General features: G+C 45.4%; 1 protein-coding gene across 4 annotated transcripts in view; it reads right to left on the bottom strand.

The window, feature by feature from the left end:
- The window catches only part of DNM1L (dynamin 1 like), a 610546-nt gene that overhangs the window by 289121 nt on the left and 305954 nt on the right, over nt 1–15471 (bottom strand). For all 4 annotated transcript variants that reach the window (XM_085652405.1, XM_085652403.1, XM_085652402.1 and 1 more), the window contains 2 exons: nt 14376–14538; nt 7743–7863 (listed from right to left, as the gene is read on the bottom strand). In XM_085652405.1, coding sequence (XP_085508531.1) covers nt 7743–7863; nt 14376–14538 — 284 coding nt within the window. The remainder of the gene's footprint in view (nt 1–7742; nt 7864–14375; nt 14539–15471) is intronic.

The following is a 15471-nucleotide window of genomic DNA, read 5'->3' as shown; positions in this document are numbered from 1 at the left end:
GTCTAGGGCAGCTAGAACCTGAGCTAAGGTGAGCATCTTGAACCTCTCCTTCCGGAGGAAGGCGTTGACGCTCCTGAGGTCCAAGATAGGGCATAGGCCCCCTTTGCCCTTCTTGGGAACCAGAAAGTAGTGGGAATAACAACCCCAACCTACTTCTGGGGCAGGAACGCGCTTGATGGCCCCCTTGGCCAAGAGGGCCGTAACTTCCTCATGTAGAAGTTTCAAGTGATCCCCGACATGCGGTGATACTGCGGTGGCATGGCTGGAGGGGTCGCCTCGAAGGGGAGGGAGTAGCCCCTTTGCACGATTTGCAGCACCAACCTGTCCGATGTGATGGTACGCCAGTGGAGAAGGTGCTGGCGAACTCTGCCCCCCACTGGCGATGAATGGGCCTGAAAGCACGGACTAGGAGGGCTTTGAAGCGGATGCTGCCGGGGTAGATGTGGATGGACCGGCTCGTTGTCCCCATGTTCCGCCGCGGCGGATTCCACGTCCGCGCTGAAGCTGGTTCTGCGGCCTGTGGCTAGACGGACGTGAGGGGGCGCCCCTTCCTTGGCCACGAAAGGGGCGAAAAGCAGAAGTCTGCGGGCGTGGGCCGAGAGGCCCAAGGACTTAGCCGTAGCCCTGGAGTCCTTAAAGCGCTCCAGCGCACTGTCCGCTTTGTCGCCAAAAAGGCGACTGCCATCGAAGGGCATGTCCATGAGGGCGCTCTGGACATCCCCGGAGAAGCTCGTGGATCTCAGCCAGGCATGGCGACGAATCGCCACCGTGGTCGACATTGCCATGCCTAGCGAGTCCGTTGTGTCCAGTCCACATCGAATTGCGTGCCGTGCCGCATCTCACCCCTCGGCAAGAGCCTGGGCGAGCCGTGTCCGGGCCTCCTCCGGACACTGGGGCAGCACGTACTCCACCGTATCCCACAGGGAGTGGGAGTAAGGGGCCAAAAGGCACGTGGTGTTGATAGACCGCAACCCCAAACTAAGAGAGGAGAACAGTTTCTTCCCAAACTGTTCTAACGTTCTGGATTCCCAATTCGGGGGAGCGGACGGGAAGGAGGTCTGGGAAGCAGAGGCCTGGATAACCAGGCTCTCGGGGTGGGGTGCATCGACAGAAAACTGGGGTCGCCCGGTGCAGGGCGGTGGCGCCGGGCCACGTTCCGGTCCACAGGAGGAACTGTGGAGGGCTTGGACCAGGTGCCCTTCAGAACGTCAATCAGTGCCTCATTGAACTGCAGCAGATTCTCTATGGAGCTTGCTGATGGTTGAAGCACTTTGGTGAGGAGATTAGTCCTCACAACCACAGCAGGCAGCTCTAGCCCAAGGGCTTCGGCCGCCTTGCGCAGCACCACAGAGAATGTAGCACCTTCCTCCGAAGCCACGGACGGAGGAGAGATGAAGCCAGTGTCAGGGGAGGTATCAAGACCACTGGCATCCCCCAGTTCGTCTGCCCAGTCCAGTGATAACTGGCCCTGCAAAGCCAGAGGGTCCTCAGACCCCTCCCAGTCGTCTCCGTCATCCGATTCCTGGTACACAGGTGGAAGGATCGGAGCTGGGCGGAAGATGAACCTTTCACCCATCAGCGTCGGATGCGGCACTGGGCGGCGCCGCTCCGACGCCAGTCCCGGACGGGACTAAACCGGGGAACGGCGTCGCCCGAAGGTGGCACCGTAGGGGTCGGCGCCGGCAGAGGGGTCGTAAGGTCGACCGGCGTCGACCAGGATCCAGGCCTGGATCCCACGGGGGACTGCGGCGCCGGAGCCGCCGGCACACTAGGTCTCCCAGTCGAGCCTGCGGGGCCCAAAGGCGCGCCTGCAGGTGTCAACGGCGGAGTCAGGCTCCTCATGGCCACGAGGAAGTCCCTGATTTCCGCCAGAGTCGCGTCAGTCCCAGGGACTGGAGGGTATGGGGTTGGACGGGACTCCTGCGGGGTCGGACGGACGGAGTCGCGTGGGTGGTGCCACCCGAGCCCTCAGCCGAGTCGCGCGACGGGAGCCAGAAGAGCGATGTCGCCTCTTCAATTTCTTGCTGTGCTTCGACTTACCGGATCACAAAGACTTTGACCCCGACGAGCGGTGATGACTGCGGCTCCGCGACCGGTCCCTCGACCTCCTCCTCGACCGGGACCTTGAGCGGTGCGGAACGGACTGCCGGAGCTCGAGCAGCTTGCGGGACGGCTCCAGCCTAGCCTTCGAAGTCAAGGCCCGGCAGTTGGGGCACGACTCGGCGTTGTGGTCGGCCCCAAGGCAATAGAGGCACCGGCGGTGGTGATCAGTAACCGACATCAGTCGGTGACAGGAGTCACAAGCTTTGAAGCCAGGCATCCTTATCGGCACCAGAGTCGAGGTTGACTGAAAAGGGAACCAGAAGAGTTCAAAAAGTTTAGTCAGAAAGTGACTAAACGGTATGCTCTTCCCGGGTCGGCGCTTTCTGGCGCGGAAAAAAGAAGAACGGACGTCAGCGCGCGAGGGCGGCATCTAAGTACGCCGACGACGTCATCCCGGCGATCACGACGCCAACGACGTACGCGGAGCCGCAGACGACGCCTAGCGACGCGCAAGGGTATTGCTGACAAAATCTTTCAGGATCCAGCCTTATGCCTGGAGATATTCTAAGGTGAGGAATCTAACTAACGTGTTTCTTTCAGATGAATGGTTTTTCACACACTGAGTGAATGTAGAAATGACTTGGTAAAAAGGTAGAAAATGGTGACCATGTGAATGGAGTTTCAGAGTAGGAAATGTTAATATTGCAGACGTGCAAAAAAAAACAAACTCAAGAGGAGGGTGGGCGCATTTGAACATACAGCTCTAAAAGCGGTGCCTAGTCAGTGGACGATTCAGATGTCTAAAATAAAGTTCTTAAACTTGGCCAATCTTAGCATGCTGACGGCAGTGCTTAATTTGAGCCGTTGGTTGCAGGTGAGGCTATCTTTTCTCCAGCCACCCAGCGCAAGAGAGAAAAACAGAAATGGAAGAAGGAAGTTAGCAAAAGATTTGAAAACAGTGACACAGGGAGAAAGCAGGCATAAAAAAACAAACCTGCATGCATGAGAAAGATGCAGGAAGTGTATGGTGGTGGAAGAAAGCCCTTGAAGCTTCCTTCCTAATAGAGAGTGACTGGGGGAAGTGGGGAGTACTCTTTTGGGAGGTAGCATGTTTGGATACATAGAAGTATCCATCTAGCTATACCAGCTTTTGATATTGGGTGTCCTCCATCAGGCAAAAGCGACAAATGTGTTGAGTTTTATGAATGACTTACTTCAGCCACTGTTGTACATTAGGGCTCTTTTAACGTATAACGTGTTATGGGCACTTTCCACAACTGAGTTGGGTGAAGAAAGAAGACAGGTTACTAAATTATTTAGTTGAGGTGGAAAGGAGAGAGAACCTTATGCAGGAACTTAGGGTCAGTTCTAAGTACAACCCTATCTGCATGAACCTGTCGGAAGAGTTCTTGAATAGTGTGGGCATGTAACTTACTTATACAACAAAAGAGAGTTAATAGCTACGAGGAAAGCTACTTTCCAGGATAATAACTGCAAAGCACATTAGTGCAATGGCTCAAAAGAGGGACCCACGATATTTGAGATTACAATATTGTGATTCTAAAGAGGGTAAGGTGGAACTCTGGGTGGGACAACCTGTTTATGGCCTTCCATAACAGCTTTAATGTCAGGGATTCTAAAAAAGGGAGACTGTTACCTCTTTTGCATGTATGCAGCCATATGGGTGAGGTGTAGGCATATGGGGGTATACACTAACCCTGACTTTTGTAGGTGAAGCAATTATCAGACAATGTCATGGACCTCTGGTTTAAGAGGGCCTAGATGTTTGGAGTTACAGTAGTGAACAAACCTTTTCCACTTTTCAGAACAGCATGCTCTAATGGCAAGTATGTAGGCTTCCTTTTGGATACACATGCACACTTGTGGGAGGCTTAGAGTTAAAATCTATGGCTTCAGGCTCCAAACGGCTAAATGGAGTTGCCTGGGGTCGTTGCATATGATCTTGCCGTGTTGCTGTATGAGAAGTGCCAGTCTGTATGGGTGCTTCTCTTGGGGAGGAATAGACATCTCAAGGAGAGTTGAGAACCATAGAGGTCTGCCTCATTTAGGAGCCACAGGCATGAGAGTGCAGCTTCCTTACCATGTACAGAATAAGTGGGAGAGGAAGAAAATTTGGGCAAATATCCCTGACCAATTCGAGCATCGAGCATTGCCCATGGACTGTGCGTGTGGAAACCTGGAGACAAAGCTTTTTTCATTTTGCGTTTTCATGAGTGGCGAATAGGTCTATTGGGGGAACTCCCAGCATAGGAAGTAAGGAAGTAGGTCTTGTGGTCATTTCTTCTCAGTGAGGAAAAAATTGCTGCAATATACCCTCGGCAGGTGTGATGTGATTTGGTGGTGATACGTGGTAAGTTGATGTTTTGAGGTGGAGGCTCCCTAAGTGCAAGGGCTTCTACCCTCCTTGTTAGACTTATTGTCCCAAATATTCCACGTGTGCATTCCCTGCCTGCTTTTTGATGTTAACATTTCTGCCGGCCTTGGTAGGACTGAGGCTGTTCTGGAGAAGTGGTCTTTGCTGTGCCTTTATGCTGCAGCTTATTGAAGGAACCTGTGATGGATGGGATCCTAAGAGCCCCAAAACTCATAGCTATCTGCATGCATATTTTAATTTCTTCCAACATTTGGTCTACTTGTGGGCCAAAGAGGTGCTCACCTTTAAAGGGGAGATTGAGGAGATTTTTCCACTTCTGGTTTAAACTGGGGATACAGAGCCATGAGTGCCTTCGTCGTATTAGCAGCATTCGATACGCACCATGTGGCATTCAAATGATTTTTGCATCCAATACAATTTCCTCTCCCTTCTTTCTAAATAGTTCTGGAACGTGTAGTAGCAAACCCTACATCTCCTGCCACTTCTCTCTATTGTAGTGCGAGGGGAAACCCATGGAGTTAGAGATCAACTAATGTGTTGGAGCCCCCACCGCTGCAGCATCAAATATTTTGCTCTCTTTATACAGTGAGGAAGCATCCTCTGGCCTGTGCAGCAGCCCATTTACAGGCAGTGTGCACCACAAGAGACTATGGAGGAACATGTCCCATGATTTGAGTAGAAACCAAGGGAGACGGTTTGTACATTTTCTCCACTCTTGGAGTAACCTTCTGGGTACTGACAGGCCCTCTGAAGGTTTCTGTGGCAGACTTAATCATCCTCTTTAGTATCGGAAGAAACTGCATAAGGGATTCAGAATAAGCGTTTCTACAAGAAAGTCATAAACAAGGATGGTGTGCTTGTCCATCTTGTAGTAAGATGTAGTTCTCTGTGTGCCCTAATGATATGTGACGGTCATCTGCGGAGAGGCCCTCAGTGGAACTGGCTTTAGGTCTGCATCTTCTCCAGGTTCTATGTCATAATTCTCCCACAGGTCTTCTGCAGGTGGAGGACAGGTGGTGCTTTGTAGTCATCAGGTTGGGGGAGGGAGGGGTATACGAGTTGGTGCTGCTTGTATTCAAGAAAGATTGTGATAACATTGGTTGAGAATGTGAAGGAGGGATGATGGTGGGGGTGAAGGCAAATTGAGTGGAGGTGTGAAGGATGAAGAGTTATGTAAGGAGAGGTATAGTTGTTGTGTCCCTGCACCTCTTGAATTGTGGTTGAGTCTCTGAAGGGACATCTGGCAAAGGCTCCTTCTCAAAAGTGAGCTTCTTCTTGTTTGCAGACTCTGAAGCCTTCTTATTAATGGAAGTGATCTTCCCAGTCTGGAGGTGGATGATAATGCACTTTTGCCTTTCATCTACTTCTTCTTGCAGTGTCTCCATGATTGGTTTCTGGGAGTCTTCAGAGCCAGCCAGTGTTTCTAGTACCAACTGCGTAATGGTTTCGGACTGAATGTCGTGTTGATGCCAATAAGTCCTTCAGCTTCAAAAGGTGATTTGGCTCTTCTGCACCGGAGGGCCCACAAGAGCTGAGGCTCTTGGCTGTGTCCTGTTTCTGCTTCAATGCCTTACCCTGGTGCCGATGGCAATCTGAAGGCTGAGAAGGCACTGAGAGAGGCAGAGTTGTGAATCCTGGACTGAATGTCTGTGCCCCTTGAGGGGGAAGTGTTAAATTTTTGTGTTTGTCCTTTTATGAGGCTTATGCGGTCAGGATTTAGCCATACACCTGGTCCTCAGCGCTAACCGTTAGCTTGGTTTGAGGGCCGGTGGTGGTGGAGAGGATTTTTCTCCTCCTGCTCTCCCTTCTCTGAGGTGCTAGAAGCAATCACCTTTGGGCTAGGCTGGTGTACAGGCATTTCTTCTTAATCAATGCCCGAGCAGATCCGCTTTGCTGAAAATATCAAATGTGATGTCTGTATATCCACCATTGGCCTCTACACTGACAGAGATGTCTTTCAGGGGAAGACTAACCAGAAGCTACACTTGGTATCCTTGTCATCTGGAGACATGCATTACAAACCAGGCGCAGGACACTCAATGGATATTTTGCGTCACATTGAAGGCATTTTTTGATGGGTGTACGTTCCATCAGCCTCCACAGCACTTCATTCTCCAGAGTTGACAGAAAGAAGGAAAGTGGCGTTGGTGTCCCGTGTGTTAGGGACTGAGTCTTCTCCTACAGTCTCAAAGGTATTGACGAGGAATAAGGTGGCTGGATAGAGGTGGAGAGGTAGGCCTTCTCAACCATGGGAAGGAAAGGTTTGCCACAGGAGACGGATCAAAGCACGTGGAGTCCAGGAGCCTTGTTGGCAAATGCCCAAACCTGATGGCAGGGAAAAAAAATTAACAATTGAGATGGTGCCCATGTGTATTGCCAACTAAGAAAAGAGTCACAGGCTGTGTCTACGTTCGAAGTACTGAGGTAATCCTGCAGTGTTCGATCTGTGAAGAAAGTGTGACTACAAGACGACACCACCCGCATAAACCGCATGACCCTTGGATTAAAAAAATAAAAAGAGGAATATCCTCTGGAAAAAGATCTAGACAAGTGAGAGCATTAGGCCTCAAGAGGTGCATGCACGAGAGAGAGAGCAGGGATACACAAAATTCAGCCCTGAAGGCCCCAGACCGAATCGCGCTCTTTGGGGGGGCTGAAACATGTTGGCAAAAAAGGTATAATTGAAAGATTATGTTCAATAGAACCCACGTTTTTATTCATACCCCAGGTACCCTAAAATAAAGAAGCATCTTTGGGTATACCTAGAGGTATTTTTAATAATCACTCTTCTGGATCCCTGCATGTCCAGCTTGACTTTATCTAAGAACTCCCATTTAATCTATGGTTGACTCCGCCCTGGTGGTATCATCTTACCAGGGTGTGGATAGTTGCCGATGATGAAGCATGTCAAGATAAGTGAGTGAGGCGTCTACTCCAATATCTTTTGATATCCCCACATCTGTGGATACTGCAGAGGTGAATACCAACTTCCTTACAAAGGAGGTAATCCCTTTCCCTCCCTAAAGATAAAAAAGATTTTTTCCTTGAAAAATTATTTTGACTAATCAGTTGCTCGTGTGTGAGAGTCCCAGGCTACCTCTTAATTCATGACTTCTTCAAACAAAAACAAAGTGCAGCATCTGAGCTCCAAAGTAGATGGCAGGAGTATGCAAAGCAAGTGCTATGAACATAATTTTGCTTAGTTTGTGTTTTTGTTAAATTATTTTGACTGTTTTATGTTTATTTGTATCTCTCTGGAACATACCAAATATCTTTAAAAAGTAGCAGCTCTTTTTGTGCTCACCTGTTCACCACTCCTATGATACCAAGCTTGACTGGAATGACTCTGCCCATAAGCACATCCATAGCATCTGTACCGGCATCCATTAGGTCGAGCTTAGTGATGACAGCTAGGGTTCTGCGACCTGGCATTGAAACAGGAAAAAATTCTCTCTCAGGCCAAAATATAACCAAGCAGACCATATCAAAAGAAAATGTACCTTTTTCACTATATATATATATATATATATATATATATATATATAATATATATATATATATATATATATATACACACACACATATACATATACATATATATCGACCCAATTCGGCTCCGTTCGTAGGACCCCTGGCGCGTCTTGATCCGGTGCTGTGCTAAGGCAGAGCCATGCCGTTTGGTATTGTCCCCAGAGATTCACTTCGCAGTGAAACAAGTAGCACGCACTCACAGTCTGTTGAGTTTCCCAATTACTTTATTTTCATTTTTAGTAATTCTCCAGTCTCCAAATTAACCAACGCGTTTCGCCATCCACCGATGGCTTGGTCACGGTTAGCACAGTACATTACATTTGCCCAATAAAAACATTTGTTGTTAATCATGTGGGTGTTGATGTCACACCTTCCTCGGAAGCATGGAATTCTGGTATATGCAGTTTTTTAGTTTTTTTGTTTTTTTGTTTTTTAACCAACCATCATTTACACAGTGTTAATAACTTCAACCAATTATCACTAAATGGCTCCCTTACCATTAATAAATTTGGTTTGTGACAGAGAACCGGTTCTCAATAGGGTTCGCCAGGAACCCATTTTTTTGATGATTAGCGTTTCACTAATTTATATATACGGTCACCATTTGATGTTGGTTGATTCTCCCAATGTAACTGTGAGGTACATCTGTTTATCTCCCCTCTAGTGGGGATCGACTCTCACTGGTCTCATGTATGATCATTCTTACCAACTGTGAAAATGTATCTGTATAGTTATTGACGTTTCATTAGTTATGTGCATGGTCACCAGTTGAGTTAATCTGATGTCTTCCAGTGAGTTAATCCTCCCGATGTCAATCTAAAGATACATTTATTTGTCTCCCCTTTAGTGGGGCGCGGCTCTCGTCGGTTTCATACATGGTGGTTCTTTACTTACTGGAATGATATCTATGTCGTGTCGACCAAGGGTGATTCTAATGTATATTATTTACATGTGTATTTTTTATATCTATCAGGTGTGTGGGTTATGTGTGACTATATGAGTGTGACTAACAAAAGATTTTTTTTAAAAACTTTACAGAAAAAACATTTGTGCTTGAAAGCGGCTTTCTCTCCTGTTCACAGGTGTCTCATTCATTGAGATGGCATAGTGAGTCAATGTTTCTACAAATGGACGTACAGTTCCTCACTTTGATTAAGGCCCCATGGCGTAAAGGTCCTGAAATTGAGAATCTGGTATGATTCTCTCCGTCTTAGAGTCTTTTCCCGGTCACCCCCTCTTTCATGTAGGGGTATAGTCTCCAGGGCATAAAAACAAAGGGATTTCCAATCTCCTCCATGGTTGATCTCCATATGTTTCGCCACAGCATTGCTCCTGTCTTTATTGACTGTGGCTCTGACGTGTTCCAAGATTCTCTTTTTGAGTTCGCATTTCGTACTTCCTATATACTTCAGCGAGCATGGACACTCGATTACATATACCACAAACTGGCTTTTGCACGTGATTAATTCCCTTATCTGCCACATTTTTCCGTTTGGTAGTTTTACTTCTGTTGTATTTTTAGCAATCTGACAAACTTTACACATGTGGCATTTCTTAAAGCCTTTTGTTGTTAACAAAACTTGAGAGACAAACTGATACATAGTCACCATCAAGATCACACTAAAAAGAAAGGCACGCAATGGTTAACAACAGTCAATAAAGACAGGAGCAATGCTGTGGCGAAACATATGGAGATCAACCATGGAGGAGATTGGAAATCCCTTTGTTTTTATGCCCTGGAGACTATACCCCTACATGAAAGAGGGGGTGACCGGGAAAAGACTCTAAGACGGAGAGAATCATACCAGATTCTCAATTTCAGGACCTTTACGCCATGGGGCCTTAATCAAAGTGAGGAACTGTACGTCCATTTGTAGAAACATTGACTCACTATGCCATCTCAATGAATGAGACACCTGTGAACAGGAGAGAAAGCCGCTTTCAAGCACAAATGTTTTTTCTGTAAAGTTTTTAAAAAAAATCTTTTGTTAGTCACACTCATATAGTCACACATAACCCACACACCTGATAGATATAAAAAATACACATGTAAATAATATACATTAGAATCACCCTTGGTCGACACGACATAGATATCATTCCAGTGAGTAAAGAACCACCATGTATGAAACCGACGAGAGCCGCGCCCCACTAAAGGGGAGACAAATAAATGTATCTTTAGATTGACATCGGGAGGATTAACTCACTGGAAGACATCAGATTAACTCAACTGGTGACCATGCACATAACTAATGAAACGTCAATAACTATACAGATACATTTTCACAGTTGGTAAGAATGATCATACATGAGACCAGTGAGAGTCGATCCCCACTAGAGGGGAGATAAACAGATGTACCTCACAGTTACATTGGGAGAATCAACCAACATCAAATGGTGACCGTATATATAAATTAGTGAAACGCTAATCATCAAAAAAATGGGTTCCTGGCGAACCCTATTGAGAACCGGTTCTCTGTCACAAACCAAATTTATTAATGGTAAGGGAGCCATTTAGTGATAATTGGTTGAAGTTATTAACACTGTGTAAATGATGGTTGGTTAAAAAACAAAAAAACAAAAAAACTAAAAAACTGCATATACCAGAATTCCATGCTTCCGAGGAAGGTGTGACATCAACACCCACATGATTAACAACAAATGTTTTTATTGGGCAAATGTAATGTACTGTGCTAACCGTGACCAAGCCATCGGTGGATGGCGAAACGCGTTGGTTAATTTGGAGAATGGAGAATTACTAAAAATGAAAATAAAGTAATTGGGAAACTCAACAGACTGTGAGTGCGTGCTACTTGTTTCACTGCGAAGTGAATCTCTGGGGACATATACATATATATATATATATTTTTTTTTATACATAAGATATTTTCAGCACAAAGTTTAAAGTGACAGAACTAAGCGAAATAAAGAAACCAACCGATTAAATCCTGTAATCCGCAATATCGACTAAAATCTTACTGAAAAAGCTACAAATATTTAATCTTACTAAAAGGCATAGATGTATAATAAACCATTTAAAATCATAATCAAATACTAATAAAACCTGCGTCATTTAACAAGATCAATAAGAGGGGTGCTGGATTTTGAGCTGAGGATGCCTGGTCTATTATATGTACTATTCGTTTTGTGTTTTCCCTACAGCTTCTTTCTGGGATAATTCCCGTCTTATACGAATCTAAATGGGCCTGCATATATGTGTTGAGGCGCCTAGCAATTATCCCCGTAAAACGTTTGTCATCTATATTCAATAGAGAAATGGGACTATATGTGGATCCAAATTTGGGATCTTTCCCGGCTTTGGGAATCACCGTTATCACAGCCTCGCATATGGTATTGGTACGTTTATAACTACCCAAAAGAAGTTTTAGAGCCATGTGAGCATGGGGAAAAGAGGAGTTATAGGGTTCTATAAAGGGCTGAAGTAAACTCATCTAGCCCTAGAGCTATGCCTAATTGAAGCTTAGAGATACATGCAATTACTTCCTCCACATATGTATCTGATGCAAGCGTGGCTGCACTCCAAGGAGGATATGGGGGAAAATTCAACGTTTTTTGGTACTGGTCATGGAAAGTTATAAGCCTGTCTCTTCTGAATTGTCCCCTCTGCCATGTATAGATCTGCGCAAAAGTATTCAAATGACTGTCCTACATCTCTTTACGTTTGGTTCTCTCCTCCACCCAGAGGGTAATCTGTGCAAAACTGCAATTATGTATTGTCACGTAACTTGCATGCCTATAATTGCCCAGTTTTACTGCTCCCTCTGCATAATATCTTTGTTTAGTGCACAGATGGCCATATTCCACTCGGTCAAAATCCAGGACACTGAGCTGTTTTCTGGCCAGTGTTAGCTGTTGCAAAACTTTATGCGCTCCGCTACACTTGTGGTCACAGCTAGATCACGCATCTAGCCCTCTAACTCCGAATATTTCAATCCAGGTCTTATTAAGTCAGCCAGATATGGACCTTACAGAACTTCTGACCACTGCCTTAAAGTGTTTACCCATAAGAGGGGTATTAGGGTGATATTAACGTCAAAAGCTAACATGTACTGTTGAATAGTCTCTCTTAGCACTATCTAGGTGAAGTTGTGTCTCAGAAGATTATCGCTGAGCCTACAATACTGATTCCCAGTTGGGAGCCTAGAGAGTTTGAAAATAATCAGGATGGGGGAGAGGACTGACAGGGCTGAGCCTTCAATCTCAGCTTGGGTAGTGGTGGCCAGAATTTAGAGAGAAGATAAATAGAAGTCCAGCCTTGTGTATGCCTGGTGGGAGGCAGAATAAAATTAGTAATCTCTGGCTGAGGTTTTCACATATTGCCAGAGAGCTGTCAAGCCCATATTGGACAGTCATCTCAGTCACTCAGATGAGTGCCCCGGTCCATCCCTTCTTTAAGCTGATCTGTCACATACTGGGTCAGGGAAACGATTGAATCCCCTCCCCCCCTCCCTCCCCCCCACCACATGATCAGGATGTCCCCGTCTGGACAGGATGCAACCAGAGATAGGGCTTTACGTATAAAATTGTTCTTGGTGTTCATTAGGCTCATATAGGGTAGCTATGGTGTGCGTACTGCCATTTAAAGATAGTTGTAGGGATGATATTACCCTATCTCAGCCATGTTGTGGAGCACCTTCTCCTTAAATTAATTAGCTAGCTTGATGGCCACTCCTGCTTTTTTTTTGAAGAGTCCCCAAGAAAAATATTGTCTGATAAATGAATAGGATCACCTCCATTTCTCGTTAAAGAGTGGAGTCTCTTGGAGAAAATGTCTCTCATTCAGTCACACAGAATTAACAGTATAGCCAAGCATTTCGCAGGCACATTGAATCCCCTTACATTCAGACTCAGCACTTTAATCATGGAGTAGTGACATGTGGTGTGCACTGTAACAGGGTTGCACACTGGAAAAGATGTGGCAGTATCGTAAATGAGCCCTTGATTAAACCCATTACTACTTGGGAGTTTGCAGACTGTAATAAACAGGGGTGGTGGGGGGGGGGGTAGAAACAACTGTTTGAACTGCCCCTCCTCTCCCACCCTAAAGGGAGCAAAACATGTAAATGTGAAAGAGTTTGTTAGAATGTGCATTGCTGGCATGCCTGTCCTATGTAAAGGGCGATTCCTCAGGACCAACCAGACTAGGGTATATAAATTGTTTGGAAATATGTCAATCACGGCATGGTTAAGGGGTGTGTTTTTAGATGTGAAAGCAGTGTCTCCTTTCAGGGGAAGGTCCAAATAATAATGTTGTCTATTTAGGGTGGTCATATGTTCATACTGGGCTCAGTTTTGGAATCCTGGCCTTGGAGTCTCTGGTTCGTGGTTGTCCTTTCGCTCCAGCCCTCATCTGTTGACGGCTTATGGAATGTTTTCCTGTTGGAGCGTCTGGTCCATTTCCCAGATCGTTTAGGCGGGGCTCCGCAGGTTTCTTTGGTAATTGGTAGAGCATCCTTCCAGGGTACGACTTTGTTCCCTTGAAGCTCAACACCTCCAAATGTCACAAATATTACTAAAGCAGGTACCTGGAAGATAGGGATGTGACAGAGATCCTGAAGGCTAAGATCTGATACTGTGAATGGTGTAGGCTTAATCCATGGTGCTGATTGAGTGTGTTTCATTATTCTATGCAAATGAGATGAAAGGGATGGTTCCAATTATATTTTATCACTTTATACTGTAGAAACGTGGTGGCTGGCCTCAGCAACCACCTATTCTGGAGTGTAATGGGGGATAAGTTCCGATATGGCTATAAGTTTGCACCCTCAATAGTGATAAAGATGGAGTTTCTCACTATACTCATGAAGTCCTCTTTCTGTTGATAATGGTGAGCAAATGTAGGAATGTCTTATGAGGCGATAGGGGAGCCGGATCTGGAGGTCCAACACAGTGTGTTCGGACCAGATCAATGTTATTTTCCACCAGGTCCAGGAGTATTTGTCTAAAGAGAAGCATTAAATAGCCTTCAATATCACTCTTCTCAGAGTTACGTAGGAAACCTTTGATTCAGATGTTGGAGCGATGCAACTGGTTCTCTAAATCTTCAAAGCTTCCTTTTTTTAGGCAAACAGTGCACCGCCCACCCAGCTATCAATTTGTCAAAAACGTGTGTCTACAAAACATGATAAGAAACTATCCAAGTATGAAAAATCGTTAAAAAAACAAAACACCTTCAATTGTAAAACCAAATCTGGAGCTTGGACTTCAGAAGATAAAAACAAAAGCTTTTAACAATGATGGAAAGCGAATGAAAGTAACTAGTATAATACCCAGCTACCCATTTGCAGTTTGTGATACACATTGTTTATCAAGGAATTTTCTGTTTACCGAGATAAAGACACAAAGATCTGAACCCTTCAGTCAATCATTCATCATTGCTACTCACCATCTGGGTCTACCTCTCTAGCAATTTTAAGTGCTTCAGATGTGGCCATGTCCGTGTTGGCAGCGGTGACTGAGAGAATGATAGAGTTTGGATTACTAATGAACTGAAATATGAGCTCTCTGATTTGAAGTTCAATGTCCTTGGGTTGGTCACCAACAGGAACCTAAGGATAGGGGAACAATATGAAACACCAGATTACACATTAGCCATAAGTACAGATCAAGTAGCATTACAGGATACAAAACATATCCACTCTAGCAGCACACTTTACTTGGATGATTTTCTGGCCTTCACCAATCCAGTAAAAAATGACCTAACTTATGGGAATAAGTGTTTTTATTGAAAGGGAACATGTGATCGTGTAAAATGTGTTGTTTTCAGTCAACTAAATAAAGATACCTGTATTGTGACTATTAACTCTGAGGCCCCGTTTACGCGGTCCTTCTTAATTCCAAAGGAGCAGATACCTTTAGTTACTTGCACCATCGGAATTACGAGATACGCAGAATCACTGCGGATCCATTAAGATTTAAATGCAGCCAGAATCTCTGGGTGAAACTCTGGGGGAATTTCCAGTGGAATAATACCCGGTGTCATTGATTCCTCTAGTTATTCTTTCTGAGGGTGCTCCCAGGCTACAACTCGTAATCCCTGCTCGCTCCGCTCCCTGGAGTTACTGGAAGAGATACTCGTGCACTCAGAATGAGGCTATTATTCTGTAGGTCTCCATCTTGTGATTACTTTAACCTAGTTTCTGGGCCAGAAATGTTCTTAAAGCTGTTCAATACGAAGATTTGTGCGATACATCTTGTGCATGAATCATGTCATAGATACGGCCTCGCATGTGTTCCCTCTACAGAAAATTTGCATCTCAGTGTGATAGTTTTGACAGATGGCCAGTGTTAGGATAGGAGACATTACAGCCTAGGAGATAATGTGACCAAAAACCGGTAACTGTATCCTACATCTGTCATGTGAGTAAACTTCTCCACAAGAGTAAAATAAAATAAAGGATGTAGGAACAGCAACATCAGCGAATGAAGGAGTCTTAATAAAAAGGTGTCTGAAGAAGTATTGACCAAACAATGGCCTGCAA

The sequence above is a fragment of the Triturus cristatus genome, chromosome 4_1 (genome assembly GCF_964204655.1).
Source record: "Triturus cristatus chromosome 4_1, aTriCri1.1, whole genome shotgun sequence".
NCBI lineage: Eukaryota > Metazoa > Chordata > Amphibia > Caudata > Salamandridae > Triturus > Triturus cristatus.
Note: the sequence above shows the minus strand (reverse complement) of the source record. Positions and strands in the feature narration are given on the sequence as shown.